Below are 20,011 nucleotides of genomic sequence, written 5' to 3'. Positions count from 1 at the left end.
TTTATTACCTTTTGATATTATTATATATGTTAAGACTTTCATCAGAAGAGAAACTGACATCTTTTACTTCTACCTTCTTGCAGTATATCAGCTGCAACAGGAAGCTCCTCATCCTCGAAGAATTACTTGTACTTGTGAGGTGGGTGTAATGAAACTATTATAATGAAATGTTTCTGAATCAATGTTTCCCATTGACCTACCTCAATGGCTTGATTATTTGTAAAAATGACCATTTACATTGTTGGCATTATAAAATTGTAACTTGAATGTGTTTTTCTTAAAATTCTTCTCCATTGGCATAACTGCCACTTCTAAATGGACTGTTTGGAACACAATATAGAATATGATTATGGTTTTAAGTCATTTTTGTATTCTTTTCAGTTATTTCTTACATTGCTCTTCCATTACTGGTTCAATTTTTAATGTTTTATTATTTATTCTTTAGAACAGTTTGAAGATGTCGTTGTAGCATTATTGAATTAATTTTTTCCGTTGAAGGAAATTATTTAAATCATGATTTTTAAAAATTGAGCAAAGACAGTTCTTAAAAAAATTAGGCAAATTTCAACATATGAAAAGATGCTCGAGTTCATTATTAATGAGATATGAAAGTTAAAATACACTGAAAGATCATTTCCACTTTCCAATTGGCAAAAGTTCATAAGCTTAAAAACAGTTACTTGGCAAGTCTATGAGGCAATAGGAGCTCTCATACATTACTGATGAAATTGTGAAATGGTACTTTATGAAGTTTTGAAATTATCTAACAAAACTGTATGTGTGTATGTGTGTTTATCTACATGAACCTATCTATATTACCTACCAGTTCAAGTTCTAAATATTTATATTGATGATTTACTTGTGCAAATATAGAATAACAAATGTTCAAAGTGTTTCACTGTAGCGTTATCTGCAGTAGCATTATTTCTGAAGTAACCTAAATGTCTGTCCATAGGAGTCTGATTTATTCAGTCTAGTATTTACTAGATTGAGATTCAGTTGAATAAATTGAATGAGGAAAAGTTCTAAGAGCCAATATGGAATGATTTCCAGATATAAAATGTATATCCAGTAAGTATGGTCCCTTTTTAGTAAGAAAGAAAGGAAAGAAGAAAAAAACATAGCCTTTCTTTGCATAAAAGAAACAGAGGCAGGATTAAACAGAGTCCAGTAGAAATAGTTATCCATAAAGGTGGGTAGAGAACAGTATGGGGGGAAGAGGGATGAGCATGAGATTCTCTTTTATTATTTGTGACTTTTGAACTATTTAAATGTTTTACTTACTAAAAAATAAAATTGAATAAAAAATGATTTAAAAAATAAACACTAAAATGTAATGCAAATAGAAACAAAAGAACCTAAAAAATGTATTACATAATCACCCAAAATCTAAAGTAACTTATTAAAAAACCTTTGTCGTGGCAGCATATGTAGAAAACAAAATTTCCCATTGTAACCATTTTTAAGTGTACAATTCAGTGGTATTAATTACAGTTATAATGTTGTGCTACCATTACCACCATTTATTGCCAAAACTTTTTCATTACCCCAAAAAGAAGCTATATTTATTAAGCAATAACTCCCCATTACCCTCTCTCCTGGCCCCTGGTAACCCCTAATCTATTTTCTGTCTCTGTGAATTTGCTTATTCTAGATATTCATAAAAGTGCAATCATACAAATATTTGTCCTTTCATGTCTGACTTATTTCACTTAGCATAATGTTTTCAAGGTTCATCCATGTTGTGCACATGTCAGAACTTCATTTCTGTTTACTACTGAATAAGCCATTGAATGTAGATACTACATTTAGTTTATCCATTCATCTATCAGTAAACACTTTGGTTGTTTCCACTTTTTAGCTCATATGCATAATGCTGCTATGAACATTAATGTACAAGAATCTATTTGAGGTTTTGTTGTCACTTCTTTTGGGCATATATATATATATAGAAGTATAATTGCTGAATCAAATGGTAATTGTATGTTTAAATTTTTTGAGGAATTACCAAACTGTTTTCCACAGTGGCTGCACCATTTTACATTCCCACTGGGATTGTATAAGGTGAAGTTTCTCCACATCCTTGCCAACATTTGATGTTTTCCGTTTTTTTAAATAATAGCCATCTTACTGGGTGTGAAGTGGTATCTCACTGTGGTTTTGACTTTTATTTCTGTAATGACTAATGATGCTCAGTATCTTCATATTGCTTACTGACCTGTTGCATATCTTCTTTGGAGAAATGTCTATTCAAGTCCTTTGTCTTTTTTTTTAACTGAATTGTTTGTATTTTGTTATGGAGTATAAGAGTTCTTTATATATCCTGTATATTAAACTCTCATCAGATATTTTCTCCCATTCCATAGGTTGTCTTTTAACTTTCTTGATAATGCCCTTTGATGTGCGAAAGTTTTCAGTTTTGATGAAGTCCAGTTTACCTATTTTTCCTTTTGTTGCCTGTGCTTTTGGTGTCATATCTAAGAATCCATTGCCAAATCCAAGGTCATTATGATTTCCTCATTTTCTTCTAAAGTTTTATGGTTTTAGACCTTCTATTAAGCTCCTTGATCCATTTTGGAATTAATTTTGTATATGGTATGAATGAGGAGTCCATCTTCCTTGTTTTTTTAATGTTGATGCCCCGTTTTCCCTGACCCGTTTATTGAAGAGACTATTCTCTCCTCATTGAATGGACTTGACAGCATTGTTGAAAATTAATTAACCATAGATGTATGGGTTTATTTCTGTACTCTCAATTTTTAGTTTGTCTGTATAACTGTCCTTATGCCAGTTTCACACTGTTTTGATAACTGTAGCTTTATATTAGGTAACTTTTATAAAAAAATATTTTTATTGACAAATCTTCACATACATGGAGTCCAGATATGGTATAGAATCAGTGGCTCACAATATCATCACATAGTTGTGTATTCATCACCATGATCATTTTTAGAACATTTGCATCACTCTAGAAAAAGAAGTAAAAAGAAAAAAGAAAAACTCATATATCCCTTACCCCTTACCCCTTCCTCTCATTCACCACTAGTATTTCCATCTATCCAATTTATTTTGCCCTTTATCCCCCGGTCTAGTTTGCTACTGCCAGAATGCAATATACCAGAAACAGAATGGCTTCTAAAAAGGAGAATTTAATAAGTTGCTAGTTTACAATTCTAAGGCTGAGAAAATGTCCCAATTAAAACAAGTCTATAGAAATGTCCAATCAGAGGCATCCAGGGAAAGTTACCTTGGTTCAAGAAGGCCAATGAAGTTCAGGGTTTCTCTCTCATGTGAGAAGGCACATGGTAAGCACAGTCAGGGCTTCTCTCTCAACTGGAAGGGAACATGACGAACACGGCGTCATCTCCTAGCTTTCTCTCCTGACTTCCAGTTTCATGAAGCTCCCTGGGAGGTATTTTCCTTCTTCATCTCCAAAGGTTGCTGGCTCATAGACTATCTGCTTCGTGATGCTGTGGCATTCACTGCTCTCTCTGAATCTCTCATTCTCCAAAATGTTTCCTGTTTTATAGGAATCCAGTAAACCAATCAAGACCCACCCAAATGGGTGGAGACACATCTCCCCTAATCCATCTTAGCAACCATTCTTGCTTATCTATATCCAGGGAGATGATCTAATTACATACAGTATTGAATAGGGATTATTCTGCCTCTACGAAATGGGATTTTGTTAAAACATGGCTTTTCTAGGGTACATACATACTTTCAAGCCAGCATACCCCCCTATTATTTATTTATTTTTATTCAAATTTTTTACTCATCTGTCCAAACCCTGGATAAAAGGAGCATCAGACACAATATTTTCACAATCACAGTAGTTCACAATCACACAGTCACACAATTGTCTTCAAGAATCAAGGTTCCTGGAACACAGCTCAATGGTTTCAGGTGCTTCCCTCCAGCCACTCCAATTCACCATAAGCTAAAAAGGGATGTCTATACAATGAATAAGAATAGCCTCCAAAATAACCTCTTGACTCTGGTTTGAAATCTCTCAGCCACTGAAACTTTTTTTTGTCTCATTTCTCTCTTCTCTTCTTTTGGTCAAGAAGGCTTTCTCAGTCCCATGATGCAAGGTCCCAGCTCATCCCAGGAGTTCTGTCCCACATTGCCAGGAAGATTTACACCCCTGGGAGTCATTCCCCATGTAAGGAGAAAGGCAGTGAGTTCACCTGCTGAGTTGGCTTAGAGAGAGAGGCTACAAAGAGGTTCCCTGGGGATGACCCTCAGGCCTAATTTTAAGTAGGTTTAGCCTATCCTTTCATTGAGGCAAACCCCAAGATTGATGGTTCAGCCTATTGATTTGGTTGTCCCCAACTTGTAGTCCAAGTCTATAGTCTTCTGGTGATCCATCTTGATGCAAAGATATAATATAGAATACTAAAGGAGTGAATGATTCTTGGAGCCTCTTAAAATAATTTTCCTTAATTTAGTTTTGTAAAGAGATTGACTGAATTGCCATCCCCCAAAAGACTGAACTGCTTATATTTTTCATGTTGGTAAAGGCAGGTATATAATCATTGGAAAATCATAAGAGCCACTGGTACAATCAACATTTTCATACTTAAATTGAAGGAATCTTTTCATTCATTTTACTCTGGTTGAATTTTCTCTCACAGGAAATTAACAATCATGGCTAATTGTAAATTGGTGGACAAGGACTTACACTCAGCGTGTGGAAGGCTTCTGTGGACTGGCTCTCTCTACATCCTGTAAACCATCTTCACACATCATTCAAAATCAGTGATCTATTAGTTACTCAATTGGACTGTTTAATAAAGATTAAATATGCATGCATAAAACGGATAAGTATATTTATTTTGGAAATTACCATTAATAACCTCTTTTTTTTCTGTATTTGACCAGTCTCTGTGGTGCTTAATGTCTCATTTGGTCAGGATGGAATTGTTGATCCCATGGTGCCAGCTCTGGATTCATCCCTGGGAGTCCTCTCTCATGTCGCCGGGGAGACTTTCACTTCTGAATGTCATGTCCCACGTACCAATAAACCACACCCTCACCAATAGGAGATCTAAACCTCCTCTTAAATCTTGTTCCTTACCCCATTATTTATCTCTGCTGTTGCTGTGGTAGTGCGGATGGTTTCCTTTTAACATAGCTCATAGCATGCAATAGCAGTTTTCCCCCTGTACCCTGGACTTAAACACGCTTTATTCAAGAATCATATCTTTGAAGTAATTCTTAGGAAAACTCATTCATGTTTCTAGGGTGAGTCAGTGGGACGCGTAAGTCTATACAACACCTTCAATCTTGTTCATCTTCAATATGGTATTATTGCTTCTAGACCCACTAGCGACTGACCTTTGCTCCTATCTATTCCCTTACATTGGAGTTCAGCCTCATTAGCTAATGGTTCACCCATATCTAGCTTCTGTGAGTATCTAAGTCCCCTGTATTCTGTATTATAAGTCTTCGATTATACCTTTATGCTGGTCATAAAAGTGGAATCATACAGTATCTGTTGTTTTGTATCTGGCTAATTTCACTCAGCATTATGTCCTCAAGTCTCATCCATCTTGTCATGTGCTTCAGGACGTCGTTTTGTCTTACTGTTGCATAATATTCCATATCATATGTATATACCACATTTTGTTGATTCACTCAGCTGTTGATTGGCATTTGGCTTGTTTCCATCTTTTGGAGATAGTGAATAATGCTGCTATAAACATCGGTGTGCAAATGTCTGCTTGTGTCATTGCTTTCAGCTCTTCTGGGTATATGCCAAGTAGTGCTATTGCTGGGTCATAGGGCAACTCGATATTTAGTTTCCTAAGAAACTGCCCAACAGTCTTCCATAGTGGCTGCACCATTGTACATCCCCAACAGCAGTGCATAAATGTCCCAGTTTCTCTACATGCTCTCCAACATTTATAGTTTCCTGTTTGTTTAATAGCAGCCATTCTTATAGGTATGAAGTGGTATCTAGTTGTAGTCTTGATCTATATTTCCCTTATAGCCAATGAAAATGAGCATCTCTTCCTGTGCTTTGAGCCATATGTATTTGCTCTTCAGAAAAATGCCTATTCATATCTTTAGCCCATTTTATAATTGGATTTTTTGTTCTTTTGTTGTTGAGATGTATGATTTCTTTGTATATACAGGAAATCAGACCTTTGTCTGTTATGTGATTTCCAAATATTTTCTCCCATTGAGTTGGCTGCCTCTTTACCTTTTTGACAAAGTCTTTTGAGGTGTCGCATTCAGCTATGTTAACATAGCTATACTTATAGAGATATTGAAAGTATTTATGTCACTAATACTTTATAGTGTCCTTATTTTGTGTAATATCAATCCAATTCCCATTAACAGTCAAATAACTTGGTTTGAAATAAAAGCAAAGTATTAATTAATCAAAGCTTTAATTAGAATATAGTGGAGCTAACCTAAAAAACTTCCCATAGAAAGAAAGTTTTAATCTGAGTCTTGATGAAATGATATGTTTGGTTTAGAAGAACTGAAGGCTTTGGGGAGTGAAACTAAAGATAGAGATGTACTGAAGGACTAGTTCAACCTCATAGGTTTAATTGAGAAATCGTCTTTGGGACATTACATGTTTTGAGGAGCAAAAGGTGACAGGGTTTTATTACCATTGAAATGTGGTGAGGAAAAGGTGGAAGTTAATAAATAAGTTGAGTTGATAGTTCTTTTAAGTAATAGCTTATTATCTTTTAATTATTTATTAATTATTAAAATAATTACTTTTCTATGGGTACTAATTATAATTTTTTAAAAACGGATCCATGACTTTTATTTAAGAACATTTCCCTACTACAGTCATAGAGAAGATAAAACTAACCCCTTCGTTTATATGTGCACATTCCCATCCACTTTTCTTCTAACCATGGCATTTAGAGATCTTGGTCAGCTTTGTTCATCAGCATTGCCTATGTCTGTGAATAGTGCCTGACACAAAGTAGGTGCTTAATAAAGTCTTGTTAAGTCAATAAATAAGAAGGACAAAGTTTTTGTTTTCTATTTACTCTATTTTAGAGGACATATTCTACTAGGTGGAATTTGGTACAGGAGTAGGAGGAAAAACTCTTTCACTGAAATTTTAGCTTTACCACTGATTGTCACTGTTTGCTGACTCAGCCTATAACTCAAATTTTGGTTCCAAAAAGTAAAAATTTTAGTGTTCATATATCTCCTGTGTGTTGCGAAGACCAACTATTTAACATATATAATACATTTTGCAGATGGAAAGTATTTTTGATGAATGCCAAATGGTAATTGGTAGTATTGACCTATTAAAATCAACTGTTTAGTTTAAAATTTACATTTCACTCAAAAGCCTGTTTTTATCCCATTTTATTTTTGAGCTCGTCTTTGGTGCATGTTCTAGTTTGCTAGCTACTGGAATGCAATATACCAGAATCAGAATGGCTTTTAAAAAGGGGAATTTAATAAGTTGCTAGTTTACAGTTCTAAGGCTGAGAAAATGTCCCAATTAAACAAGTTTATAGAAATGTCCAATTTAAGGCATCCAGAGAAAGGTACCTTGGTTCAAGAAGACGGATGAAGTTCACCATTTCTCTCTCAGCTGCAAGGGCACATGGCGAACATGGCGACATCTGCTGGCTTTCTCGTGGCTCTACCAAAAGGGACTCTCTCCAAATGTTTCTTCTTTTAAAGGATTCCAGTAAGGAACTCCACCTTCAGTGGGTTGAGACACACCTCCATGAAAATCATCTAATCAGAAGTTACCACCCACAATTGGGTGGGTCACATCTTCATGGAAACAATCAAAATGTTCCCAGCCAGCAATGTTGAATGAGGATTAAAGGGCATGGCTTTTCTGGGGGCTTTTCTGAGTTTAAATCTATAGTATACCATAGATTTAAACCAGCACAGTGTTCTTGTTTAAAACTTCAGTATTCTCAGTCAGTTCCCTAGTAAGGTATGCTTTGGTGTCAAAACTGTAATATCTTAATTTAGAAGTACATGTATAAAGTTGGAGCTCACCACTACAATTCCAGAAAGAATCCTTTTTCTGGTTAATTGTTAAATAAACAAATCAAGATGCAAATGTTCTAAGAAATGATGAATATGCAACTATGTGATGATATTAAGAATTACTGATTGTATATGTAGAATGGAATGATATCTTAATGTTTTGTTTGTTAATTTTTTTTAATTAATAAAAAAAGTTTAAAAATAAATAAATAGTTTTCACTTCTATACTGCTACTACCCAGATGGTACTTGAATGTAAGGAGGGGAAATACTGTATATAAAGAAATTAGTTTTATTTTTTCCAATTTTCCTATTATTTTCAAATGCAGTCTGCCAATACAGGAATAACTAATCTCAACAAGCCAGATAGATGGTTTCCTTGGAGAAAGTCTAAAAGGCAATGTCACGCAGGTTGTATTCTTAGTACTTCTAACTTTGATCTAAATATCACCAAGAAAGCTACAAATCTGAGTGGGAAGGCAGGTGCCCAGAAGTTTACTATTAAAAGAGTGTAAAAAGTTAAAATATGTAGATAAAGTCCATAACATTCTCATCTGTCTCACTTTTTCTCTATATTCCTAGCTCCAGGTAATTCTTTGATATTTTGCTCCACTATGCTGATATTCATTAAGATTTTTCTTGAAGTTTTGCTTTTATTGGCTTGTTGAAACTCAGCTCTGTTTTCCACATTGGTGGAACTAATAATTTAGAAAGTGTAGGGGGAAATTTCCACTTCAGTGGAAAGCTTTGCATTGTGAGTATAGGGCACACCCTCCCGGGTTATCTGATTCTAGTATTTCAGTCTTTAAATATTTTATGACTATAAATTGTAGATAACTGATAACAATGCAAAATTATTCTTGTGTGCAGATGTCTAAATTCTGTTCCATCCAATAGAGGTTTCAGTGTCTTCTCCAATGATCCCAACTTCCCCATACTCTGTGGAAAATTAGTTTTGCCTCTGTTTGCACATTCATTTCAAAATTCCTGATTTATAAATGTGCCTGTTCTGCAGATCTTCTTTTGAGGTGGCTATAATATCTGCCTGGTTCTTTTAATTGAATAGAATACAATCTTTAGGAATTTTTAAATTTATATGAGTCGTGATTTTATCTTTTTCTGATTTTTTTTAACAAAAGCCCTTTTATTTTTCATGTAAATGAAAACTTATCTTAGAATAATTTATGCTAATTATTCATGGATTTCATATTTGCAAATTTGACTACTTGCTAAATTCTATTTGTAGTCCCAAAATCAGTATTGCTGCACTTTAGTGGTTATTTGTAGATGTTATCAAATCAGCCAAAAATTTAAGTCGTAAAAACACGTATGTTCCCAGCTGAGGTTGAGCAGGTGATGCTTTGGCTTCTTATTTCAGCTTTATACTATAGACAAATGTCCATTTTAAGACATATGAGTGCCATATTTTTGTGCTTTTTCCTTGGAATTTCCCTGCTTAAAATTGTTCCCACGTGTACTGCTGAAGTGTTGTGTAGTGTTTGTAAGTACAGAAAGACTGTGATGTGCCTTACATGTGTTAAGTAAGTTTTCTTCAAGCATAAGTTACAGATCTGTTGGTATTTAGTTCAGTGTTAATGAATCAATTATATGTATTAAGGTGTTTTTAAGCAGAAATACACGTAAAACAAGATTATGTATTGATTGGTTGATGAAAGAATGTAATGAAATACTCTAACCCTGTATTTCCCCTGGGAGCAGTGGTTCAGTATTCACTAATTCACTGTTTATGTTGACTTTATAGGGCATAAATAATAAGAATTGACTATACAGATAACAAATAATGTATAATGAGAAACTTTATAGGATTTACAGGAATCCTGGGTAGGTAACCTGTTTTCCAAGTTAAATTTGATGGTAGTAATGTATAGATTTAGCATGAGTTTTCCTAGTCCATGAGACTATTTTCTTACTTTAATATAGGAAGTTGAAATAGTTCCAAAGCTAGACTTGAGAATTGACTGAGTCACTAGTCTTTATTTCAAAATCTACCTCTGTAGGAAAAAATACCAAATAAATGTTCTTTGCCCTTTTCCGCCGCTACTTCTTCAAACAACTGAGCTATTGTAAAAAAGCAACATAAAACAAAATCTTGATACCTGAAAGTAATTGTTTACATTTTTGGTAGCCTTTAGACTGCTACCTGAAAAAATAATATTTTGTCAAAATTATAATGTTTTTCTTATAATTTCACAATACCCTAACTTTAAAAAGCATCATTTAAACTTCCATACTAGGTTTACTAAAATTGTGTAATTGTAACACGTCAAAGTCTGAAATATGTTCTGCTACTAATTGTGGTGCTGTGTTTGGAAATTTATAGCTTTTTTGTATGTTAGTTTTCACAAAAAAAGAAGGAAAAAAAGTCGATTGTGATGATAAAAAAATATTTAAGCCCTCTAGCCTCCTATATGTTGGAGCAGCTAGAAGGAAAAATATGAGAGTATTGTGTGGTAGCCCATGACAAACTCTGGGGTCTGTCCTGTAACCACCTGTTGAAGAGTGCTTTGAAAACTATTGCTTTTTTATTTCTTTGCTTTGTGTATGTTATGCTATACAATAAAAAAGTCAAAAAAAAAAAAACTTCCATACTAGGTTTAAAGTGCTAAATTGCCTGCCTATATTAACCATTTTTCACAATATGAACAAAAAGTGAGGTCATCATAATTTCTTGTTCCTTTGACCAGGGCAGCAGTACCACTGTCAAAAAACAGCTGCATTAAAAATCTAGGGAATTTTCTAAATGCTCTAGTTAATTATTCTAGTGATATTGCCTCCCAAAATGCATATTCTTAAAATATAAAATAAGTTTTTTAAATAACTATTTTGAACTATAACCGTGGAACAGATAGCCTTAGTAAAAGAAATAGTCAGAAAACTTATCTATAATATCATGGGAGAGGAGCGGAAGAAATTAATATTTGGAATATTTTTGTTGTTCTGTTTTCCAATCTTCTATAGATGGCAAAATACTTCAATATTAAAAAAAGAAACGCTCATCCTGTTTTTGTGGCAAGTAAGTAATGAGAAATAAGAGCTTTCTTCAACTTGAAAGAGTATTGGTGTTAAATTTGCATAGAATGATTTGTGTATGGGGGAGGTACGAGGGTAGTTCAGTGGTAAAATTCCTGCCTGCCATGCAGGAGATCCTGGTTCGATTCCCAGCCCATGCACTTCCCTAAAACAAACAAACAAGCAAAGAAACAAACGAAAAACCAAGCAAAAGAAATAAAAATTCAACAAATGGTACTGTGATAAGAGAACACTCACCTGGAAAAAGAATGAAATGTGACCTCCACCAAACGGCATACAAAGAAAAATAAATGGTTTGTATATGAACAAAATAGCTTATTGTTTACAAAACTGCACAGAAAATGTAACTTTAATGGAGTTCATTGATATTTAAAATATTAAAAAATAGCTCATCTGCTGTTCAGTTATTAAATTCCCGTATTGTACTATGTACTTCATGTTATATTCAATAATGGTAGATTCCCTTAAAGTTTTTTTTCACTTGTGGCATGAAATACAATATTTTCACAAACCAAACTATCAATCATTTTATGAGCATGTTTTATTTTTAGTTAGAAATCTTTTTGTTTTCCTTTTTACCTGTTTTTCTCACCCATGATATGGTGTCATCAAAAAATGTTAACTACTAAATACAGAAAATTAGAGGAAGCAAAATAAATAATTCAAGTCAAGTATTCATTTAAGAGCATCTTAGTCACATTGAGGTCAACCAGTTTTATTCTTTAAAAGCCCCTTCACTATTATTATGAATTTGAAAAGTATACAAATGTTTATGTAAACAAAAATATTTTTTATTATTTGTAATATTAAATTTATAGTTTGTTGTGTTTGCAAGTAAACTAGTTGGGATCATTAATATTCATTTTTATTTTACCAAAAACCCTTGAATTTGTTTACCTATCAGAGTAATGTATATCTGTGAGTTTGAAAAGACTACTACCAAATCACCACTTAATAATTTCTCAGACATCAGCAAAGCACATCAGCAAAACATTTAAATGCTAGCTAGAAAAGAGAGAAAAAATTCATTTATATTTAACTTTTCTTTATTTTCATTTTAATAAAGCAGAAACAATGAAATAGGTATGTGAATTTTATTTTGAACATATTGCTTATTATACTGGTAATTAATCACCAGTGTTTGCCACATTTCTTTTAATTCAAAGAATTCTTTTGGTTAAAGCAAAATAATAATTTAGCAATATAAAGCCAAAAGTGTTTGTGTCTTGAAGTTGATTACTTAGGCAATTAATGGAAGCATACTATGGACTTAATGCAGGACCATCAAAGAATTAATGAATCTTTGCCTTGGACTGTAAAATGTGATAGACTACCACCAATTACCACCAGTTGCTGCTAACAATGCCTTTTACCATCACCACTTCTTTGTACTTATCCAGGATTCTCATCAATGAGTAGAGTGCATTCAAGAATTTGTCTCTCCTTTTACCTCAGTCTCATAGTCCTGGTAAAATACATTATCTTCAACCATCTCCAAAGATCTCATGGTTTGAGGGAAAAGCCATGATTTCATCTTCTTAAAATAGGGACCCAATTCTGAAAAAAATTTAACTTCCCCATTTGGAGAATTCCTGATATTCTCGCAAGCAGTGGGGACAACCAAATCAATAGGCCAAGCCCCAAGTCTTGGGTTTGCCCCTATGAGACTTGTCCCTGCAAAGGATAGGCTAAGCCTACTTAAAGTTATGCCAAAGAGTCACATCCAGAGAACCTCTTCTGTTGCTTAGCTATGGCCTCTCTCTAAGCCAACAGGGCAAGTGAACTCACTGCCCTCCCAACTCTATGTGGGACATGATTCCCAAGGGTGTAAACCTCCCTGGTAACATGGAATAGAAATCCTGGGATGAGCTGAAACTTGGCAATAAGGGATTGAGAAAACCTTCTCGACCAAAAGGGGGAAGAGTGAAATGAGACAAAATAAAGTGTCAGCGGCTGAAAGATTTCAAACAGAGATTATCCTGGAGATTATTCTTGCACATTATATAAATATCCCCTTTTTAGTTTATGATGTATTAGGGTGACTAGAGGGAAGTACCTGAAACTGTAGAGCCGTGTTCCAATAACCATGTTTCTTGAAGACAATTGTATAATGATATAGCTTTCGTAGTGTGACAGTGTGATTGTGAAAACCTTGTGTCTGATGCCCCTTTTGTCTCTGGTATGGGCAGATGAGTAAAAAATATGGATAAAAAATAAATAATAGGGGAAACAAAGGTTAAAATAGAGTATATTGAAATACTAGTGGTCAATGAAAGGGAGGAGTAAGGGGTATGGCATGTATGAGACTCTTCTTTTTTATTTCTTTTGCTGGAGAGATACAGATGTTCAAAAAAAATGATCAAGGTGATGACTACACAACTATGTGATGATATTGTAAGCCATTGATTGTACACCATGTATAGAATGTTTGTATATTTGTTGTGTACAATAAAGATTTTTTTAAATGACAAAAAATAGGGACCACATTCTAATATGTCTTAGGTGCCAATAATATATTGCAAACAAGTTATTCTTGATTTTTATTTTTGAAAATTTATTTCAACTACATAATGCATGAATACATTCTTCTTTTAAAAATTAGAATATTATACGTCCACAGTGGCAGTTCTCTCCTGCTGTGCCGGAGACCCAGGTTCAATTCCCAGTACCTGCCTGTGCAAAAGAAATGTTCTGGTTTGCTAGCTGCCAGAATGTAACACACCAGAGACGGATTGGCTTTTAATAAAAGGGGGTTTATTTTTTAGTTCTTCAGAGGAAAGGCAGCTAACTTTCCACTGAGGTTCTTTCTTACGTGGAAGGCACAGGATGGTCTCTGCTGGTCTTCTCTCCAGGCCCCTGGGTTCCAACAACTTTCCCCAGAGTGACTTCTTTCTGCATCTCCAAAGGCCTGGGCTGAGCTGCAAGTGCTGAGATGAGGAATGCCAAGCTGCTTAGGCTATGCTACATTGCGCTCTCTCATTTAAGCACCAGCCAATTAAGTCAAACGTCACTCATTGCAGCAGACACACCTCCTAGCTGACTGCAGATGTAATTGGCTACAGAAGTGGTTCACGTACTGTTGGCTTATGTCCGCAGCAACAAGACTAGGTATGCTCACCTGGCCAAGTTGACAACTGAATCTAACTAACACAATAAATAAATAAATACATAAAAATAATTAGAGTATAATAGATAAGATTGAGGTCTCTTTTATGCCTTTCCCGTGGTTTCTTTAGTTCATATTTTCCCTCTACCTTCCTGAGAGGTAACCATTTGAATATATGCTTCCAAATCTCCCTCTGTTGTAAATATGTATCATAGTATTGTGTGGTGTGTGTGCATTTACCTAAATGGTATTATTATTTCCTAACTTATGTTTGTGTTCAGTGGTTTGTCTTGATGATTTCATGTTAATACCTATAGAGTTGCATCATACCTTCAAACTGTATGTACTTTTAATATAAAACATTTATTATTTGCCTATTGATGTATTTTTAGGATATTTCCGTTAAAAAAAACTGTTACAAACAGTGCTTCAGTGAACTTCCTTCATATGTACATGTCCAAGTGTTCCTCTAGAGAAAATACTGTTAAATTGTTCTCCTAAAAATATTTTTCATATAGAATCTTAGATTAATGTTTTAAGACCTAAAATAAACATAGAGTTTTCATCTCAAAAACAAAGAATAACACTCATCTGATAGTTGACTCTCAAGCAGATGTGGGACCCCACTCTAATATGCTGGACCTGAAAATAGAATAGCCATTATCTATAGCTGTAGGGACAAGGGGCATATTTTTAGTACAATGAGTTTTATGAGCAGAGGGTTTATGGAACAGAACCAAATTAGGAGGAATTTACTTTGGGAAGATGACACATAACCTGACAATAGCTTCAATAGACAGTAGAAGATTCCTGAAGGGTAAAGTATTGTTAAAATATCATTTTCAAGAAAAGGTAAAATCATGACTCTTACACAGATACAAGAATGAACATGTTACATAAGTTAATTTGCTCATAAGACATGAGAGAGCCCAGCATATATTATAACCAATTGAAAGGAAAAGTCAAACAGCACAAAAGTTTATGGATATTGAGATGAATTATAAATAGCTTCTTCCACAAGAGAAAGGGAAGGATGAAATCAATTAAATCACTATTAGGAGAGAATTTAAAATTGATCAATTACTAAAATCTTACAAAAAGTTCTAAAATAGCTCAAAGACAGTGAACAGGGCTAGAATACCTAAATGGTATTATTATAACTTATCTTTGTATTCAGTGGTTGTCTTGATGATTTCATGTTAATCCCTATAGAGTTGCATCATACCTTCAAACTGCATGTACTTTTAATACTATACAATGTGTTATATAGATGGTTTATTGTGTATTGAAATGGCTAGAGGGAAGTATCTGAAACTGTTGAGCTATGTTCCAGTAGCCTTGATTCTTGAAAACGATTGTATAAAGATATAATGTTTACCATGTGACGCTGATTGTGAAAACCTTGTGTCTGATGCTCCTTATATACAGGGTATGGACAGATGAGTGAAAAAAAAAGAGGACGGGCAATGGTGGCTCAGTGGCAGAATTCTCTCTTGCCATGCCCGAGACCCAGGTTCGATTCCCGGTGCCTGCCCATGCAAATAAATAAGTAAATAAATAAATAAATAAATAAATAGTGGGAAGGACAAAGGGTGAAATAAATTGGGTGATGGAAATACTTGTGGTCGGTGAGAGGGAGGGGTAAGATATATGTTATATATGAGTTTTTTATTTTTCTTTCTGTTTCTGGAATAATGCAAATGTTCTAAAAAATCGTGGTGGTGAATACACACTACGTGATGATATTGTGGCCCATTGATTGTACACCATGTATAGAATGTATGTGTGTGAAAATTTCCTAATTTAAAAAAAATTTATATATATATATATAAAGACCCACCTGGTGCATGCCTCAGCTGAAATAACCTAATCAGAAGGTCACCCACAGGAATGGACCAGCCCTAAGAACATGATGTTTTGGGGGGTACCACAGCCTCAAACCATCACAGACCCCAAATAAATGTCTTTGTTGCCTTGCAAAAAAAAAGATTCTAATCTCTTTAATCTGTCTCTAATTATGTTTCTTAATACATGCTTTTAGTTTCTTACATATACAATATATTGTGTTATGTTCTGCACATTTGCATGTTCACAAATGTGCTTTTTTTTTTTTTTTTCTCTTTTCATAGGTAGAAAACAGACCAAAGTATTATGGAAGAGAGTAAGTATGGATTATCAGAAAACATTTTATAGATTGAAATATGTAAGAGATATAGGTAAATGAATGCTTTTAGTAAAAGGAGTTTTTGAGTATGGAGGAGTCAAATTATTTTTTTCTGATTACAAATGTAATTATTATACTTGGTTAAAAATGTAAAAAATAAAGACAAATATAAAGGAGAAAGTAAAATGAGAAAAAGTACATGTGATAATGTTAAAAGAAAGATGAAAACTATATAAATAAATAAATAATCCTAGATGTATTTGAGAAAAATTGTGTATTTGTGTGTATATGTTGAGAAAATAGATATACATACTTTCATGTGTTCATATAGTATGGTGATTTACTCTGTTTTTGTACTTTTATTTTCCGGTTTCCAGTGCCTGCCCATGTAAAAAAAAAAAAATGAAAAGTAACAAAATAAGGAACATCTTAGTGCATAAAGCTTTTTCTGGGTTGGAATTTTGAGTCAACTCATCTGAATAGTCTTAAGGGATTCTTTAAATAATCTTTGTCAGATTTTCTTCCAAAATATGTTTCCTTGAGTGGGATTTACTTTTTAAAAAAAATTATTTATTAATTAAAAAAAATTTAACAAACGTAATAAAACATTAACATAGATAATCAGTAATTCACAATATCATCACTCAGGGATTTACTTTTAAATGGATTGTCTTTTTTTTAAAAAAAGATGTTAAAATTTGCTGACTTCTTTAATTCATGTCATGGAGCTTTAAATATTTTTACTAATATAAAAATATTAGAGGTATGCCTTGCTACCTGTAATAAATCACCATCTGCTTGCTTCCAGTAGATTCAGCCTTCACCTGTACCTGGACCTAGTTTAATGAGGAATTTTTAGAGATAAGAGATTCCAGGATCCTGTTATTAAACTTAGCTGTTCTCATTACCATGATTTGAACATACCAATCATGAACTGTTTTGAGACTTAAATTGAAAAAAGACTCAACTATTCCTATGAAAAAGACTCCAAAAAGTTTCCATATCCCCACTATTAAAGTTCCAAAATGATTAAAGGTGCCATTTCAGGGCCTTTTAAATATATCGTTCAAAAAAAAGAAAAATATATATGTATATATCATTCTAAATTCAAGTGACTTTTTAAATTGTTTCATACATTAAAAGCTTCAATCAAAGTTTCTTTTGAGTAATCTCTCAATTTGGTTATCTTTGGGTTACTAAAAGGAGATGATGTATATGTAAGTTCTTTGTGAACTATAAGTTACCCTACAAATATAAGTTGGTTTTATATTTTTAATATTAATGATCAGCCACAACTAACATTTGTTTTCTTTTCTGTTGTTTTATGTCAGAGTATTCTAGGTGAATGTGTTTTTGTGAAAACAGTGTTATTTATAGTTATTCTTCCTACTTATATTTTCTCTGTTAATCAAAGATAGGATTTTAGAGTGAAAGCAAATATTACAGTTGTTAGCTTTTGGCTTGTGTATTCAGTAATGCAGATTATATACATTATGGGGCAATCATGCCAAATAAGGGCAACCCAGGGTTCTGGAAAGTTGCCAACATAAACTCCAAGCCAAAATTTTGGAGCAGTGCTGCTAGTGTGAAGAAAGAAATGGAACACATTTCTTTATTTTTTTTTGGCATGTCCATATGGTCAGACAGCTACATAAAAAGAAGACTGACCTCTCTAGAGAAGTGGCTGATCTTCCTTTAGATTTATGCACATTTTGAGTTTGTGGTTGTTAAATGGATGGACTGGATAGGTACTTTGGTAATGTTCTAATCATCACAGAGAAGCTGGCCAAGGGCCAACCCCAGAGAAATACAAGCATAATTAAGCACCAGTGTTCCCCTTCATTTGTGGAAACATAGAAGAAAGGGGTGGTGGTAGTGGCAGGTGTTGTGTGTTTTATCTTGTTTTAATAGAAAAGGTGGAAAACATGATGTTTCTGAATTGGCTTTGTTTCTTAGGTTTCACGGCATGATCTCCAGAGAAGCAGCAGACCAGCTCTTGAGTATGGCTGAGGGGAGCTACCTCATTCGGGAGAGCCAGCGTCAGCCAGGAACCTATACTTTGGCATTAAGGTTGGTCGTGGGCCTGTAATTATAACTGTGCTTCATTTAAAACCTTCTTGATACAGGGCTTTTCATTTTAAAAGCATCCAGCATATAATTGAATTTGTTCTTGTTTTCTTGGGACCTAATTACCATTTTAATAGCTTTGAGATCCTTAAAAAATTCCTCATGAATGGTAGCACTCAGCTTAGGAATTGAAAATTAAAGAACTTTTCAAGCATTTTTGTTGTAGGAGCTTCCTTCCATTCCCTCTTACCACTTCTCTCCCATCTCTCTTGCTGCTTCAGCTTCAAACTATTTCTTGAATAAGGAAAGGGACTAAGAAAGAAGTCACTGTGACTATTTTAAAGCCAATGACATTTCTCAGGTAGGCTTTTGGTTGAAGCTGCTTTTCTTCAGAGCTCTTGGCTCTTCTCTGCTAATAGAACTTTGCCTAGCACTTTGGCTGCTCTTAACTTTCAGTACAGTGCACTGAAGCAAATGTTTCCATTAGCCTTGTAATAATAACAACAGCAAAAGCAAAGCACCATTTTTACATGGAATAGAAATAGTAGTGAGTGAAAGGGGCTGCAGTCATGGGGTGAAAGGAATTTGTTAATATGCAGTATGAGTAATTTATGTGCTGAAATTTGATGGACATTTTACATGTTTTAAACAAGGTTATGGCAGGGACATGTAAAGCAGAATATGAAGTAGAGGTGATACTATGTCTCATTATTATCTATTATTCTTATCTGATACGCCTCATTTCAGCTGATGATTCTCCCAATTTGCATTGTTTTTAACATAATGCATGACCATTTGGAGAGAGCCCATCTGTTTAGTTTATAGCTATCAGTGTTCATTATGCATTTGTTGTATGTATCAAGGACTCCAAAATAATAAATTAGTCCTTGAACTCAGGTTGCATCAACCTGAGTTTAAGGCATCTCAACCTCAGTTTGTCCGGAACTTAACTCATCATCACTTCTGAATATTCTGTAACATTTTTATCTCCTTTATTAGGTAGTAACTACTACCCAGTCAGTTCCACAAGACAGAAATCAAGAAAGCATTTTTCATTTTTCTTTTAGGGCTCTTTTAAGACCTTTTTAGAACCAGGCACCTTTCATTTAGAGACCCCAATTTAAATCATACCAAATACTGTACCCCACATTAAATATACTTTTCCCCTATTAAAACTGCAACATTTTCATAAATTTTCTGGTAGTAATTTAGAGTCATACCTCTTATTTGGTCATGTTTTGAGCATTTTCATATACCCTGAAAAGCCCTAAGTATTGTGCCTGTATCGTTGAATGGTCTTTTCTTCTTGCTTATCTTACACAGCCAAACCCAACAATTTTATATCTTAAGTAGTTCCCAAATCTTCCCCCTCCTTTTCAACTCCCCCTCCTTTTCAACTCCTCCTTTTCAATCCAAGCCACTTCCTGAACTAATTCAATAATTTCATGAGAAATATCCCTTGCTCAGCCTCATCCCTTCTAAAGTATCCCCCATAGAATCATAGATGATCAATCTTAAAATCTTTACTTAACATCTGATACAGTAATCAGGAAGGCCGTATGTTGAGGAGCACACGAGGTTTCAAACAACATGCGCACCTTTATCATTGACCTCCCCTGCATCTCTGGGGTT

General features: G+C 34.1%; 1 protein-coding gene across 7 annotated transcripts in view; it reads left to right on the top strand.

The window, feature by feature from the left end:
- The window catches only part of CHN1 (chimerin 1), a 211,851-nt gene that overhangs the window by 58,491 nt on the left and 133,349 nt on the right, over window positions 1–20,011 (top strand). For 4 of the 7 annotated variants that reach the window (XM_077154198.1, XM_077154195.1, XM_077154196.1 and 1 more), the window contains 3 exons: window positions 84–139; window positions 16,278–16,309; window positions 18,269–18,382. In XM_077154198.1, coding sequence (XP_077010313.1) covers window positions 84–139; window positions 16,278–16,309; window positions 18,269–18,382 — 202 coding nt within the window. The remainder of the gene's footprint in view (window positions 1–83; window positions 140–16,277; window positions 16,310–18,268; window positions 18,383–20,011) is intronic. The other 3 variants (XM_077154199.1, XM_077154197.1, XM_077154201.1) reach the window with 3 other exon arrangements.

This window comes from Tamandua tetradactyla, chromosome 3 (assembly GCF_023851605.1).
Source record: "Tamandua tetradactyla isolate mTamTet1 chromosome 3, mTamTet1.pri, whole genome shotgun sequence".
Lineage (NCBI taxonomy): Eukaryota > Metazoa > Chordata > Mammalia > Pilosa > Myrmecophagidae > Tamandua > Tamandua tetradactyla.
The sequence above is the reverse complement of the archived record's forward strand: the minus strand, read 5'-3'. Positions and strand labels throughout refer to the sequence as shown.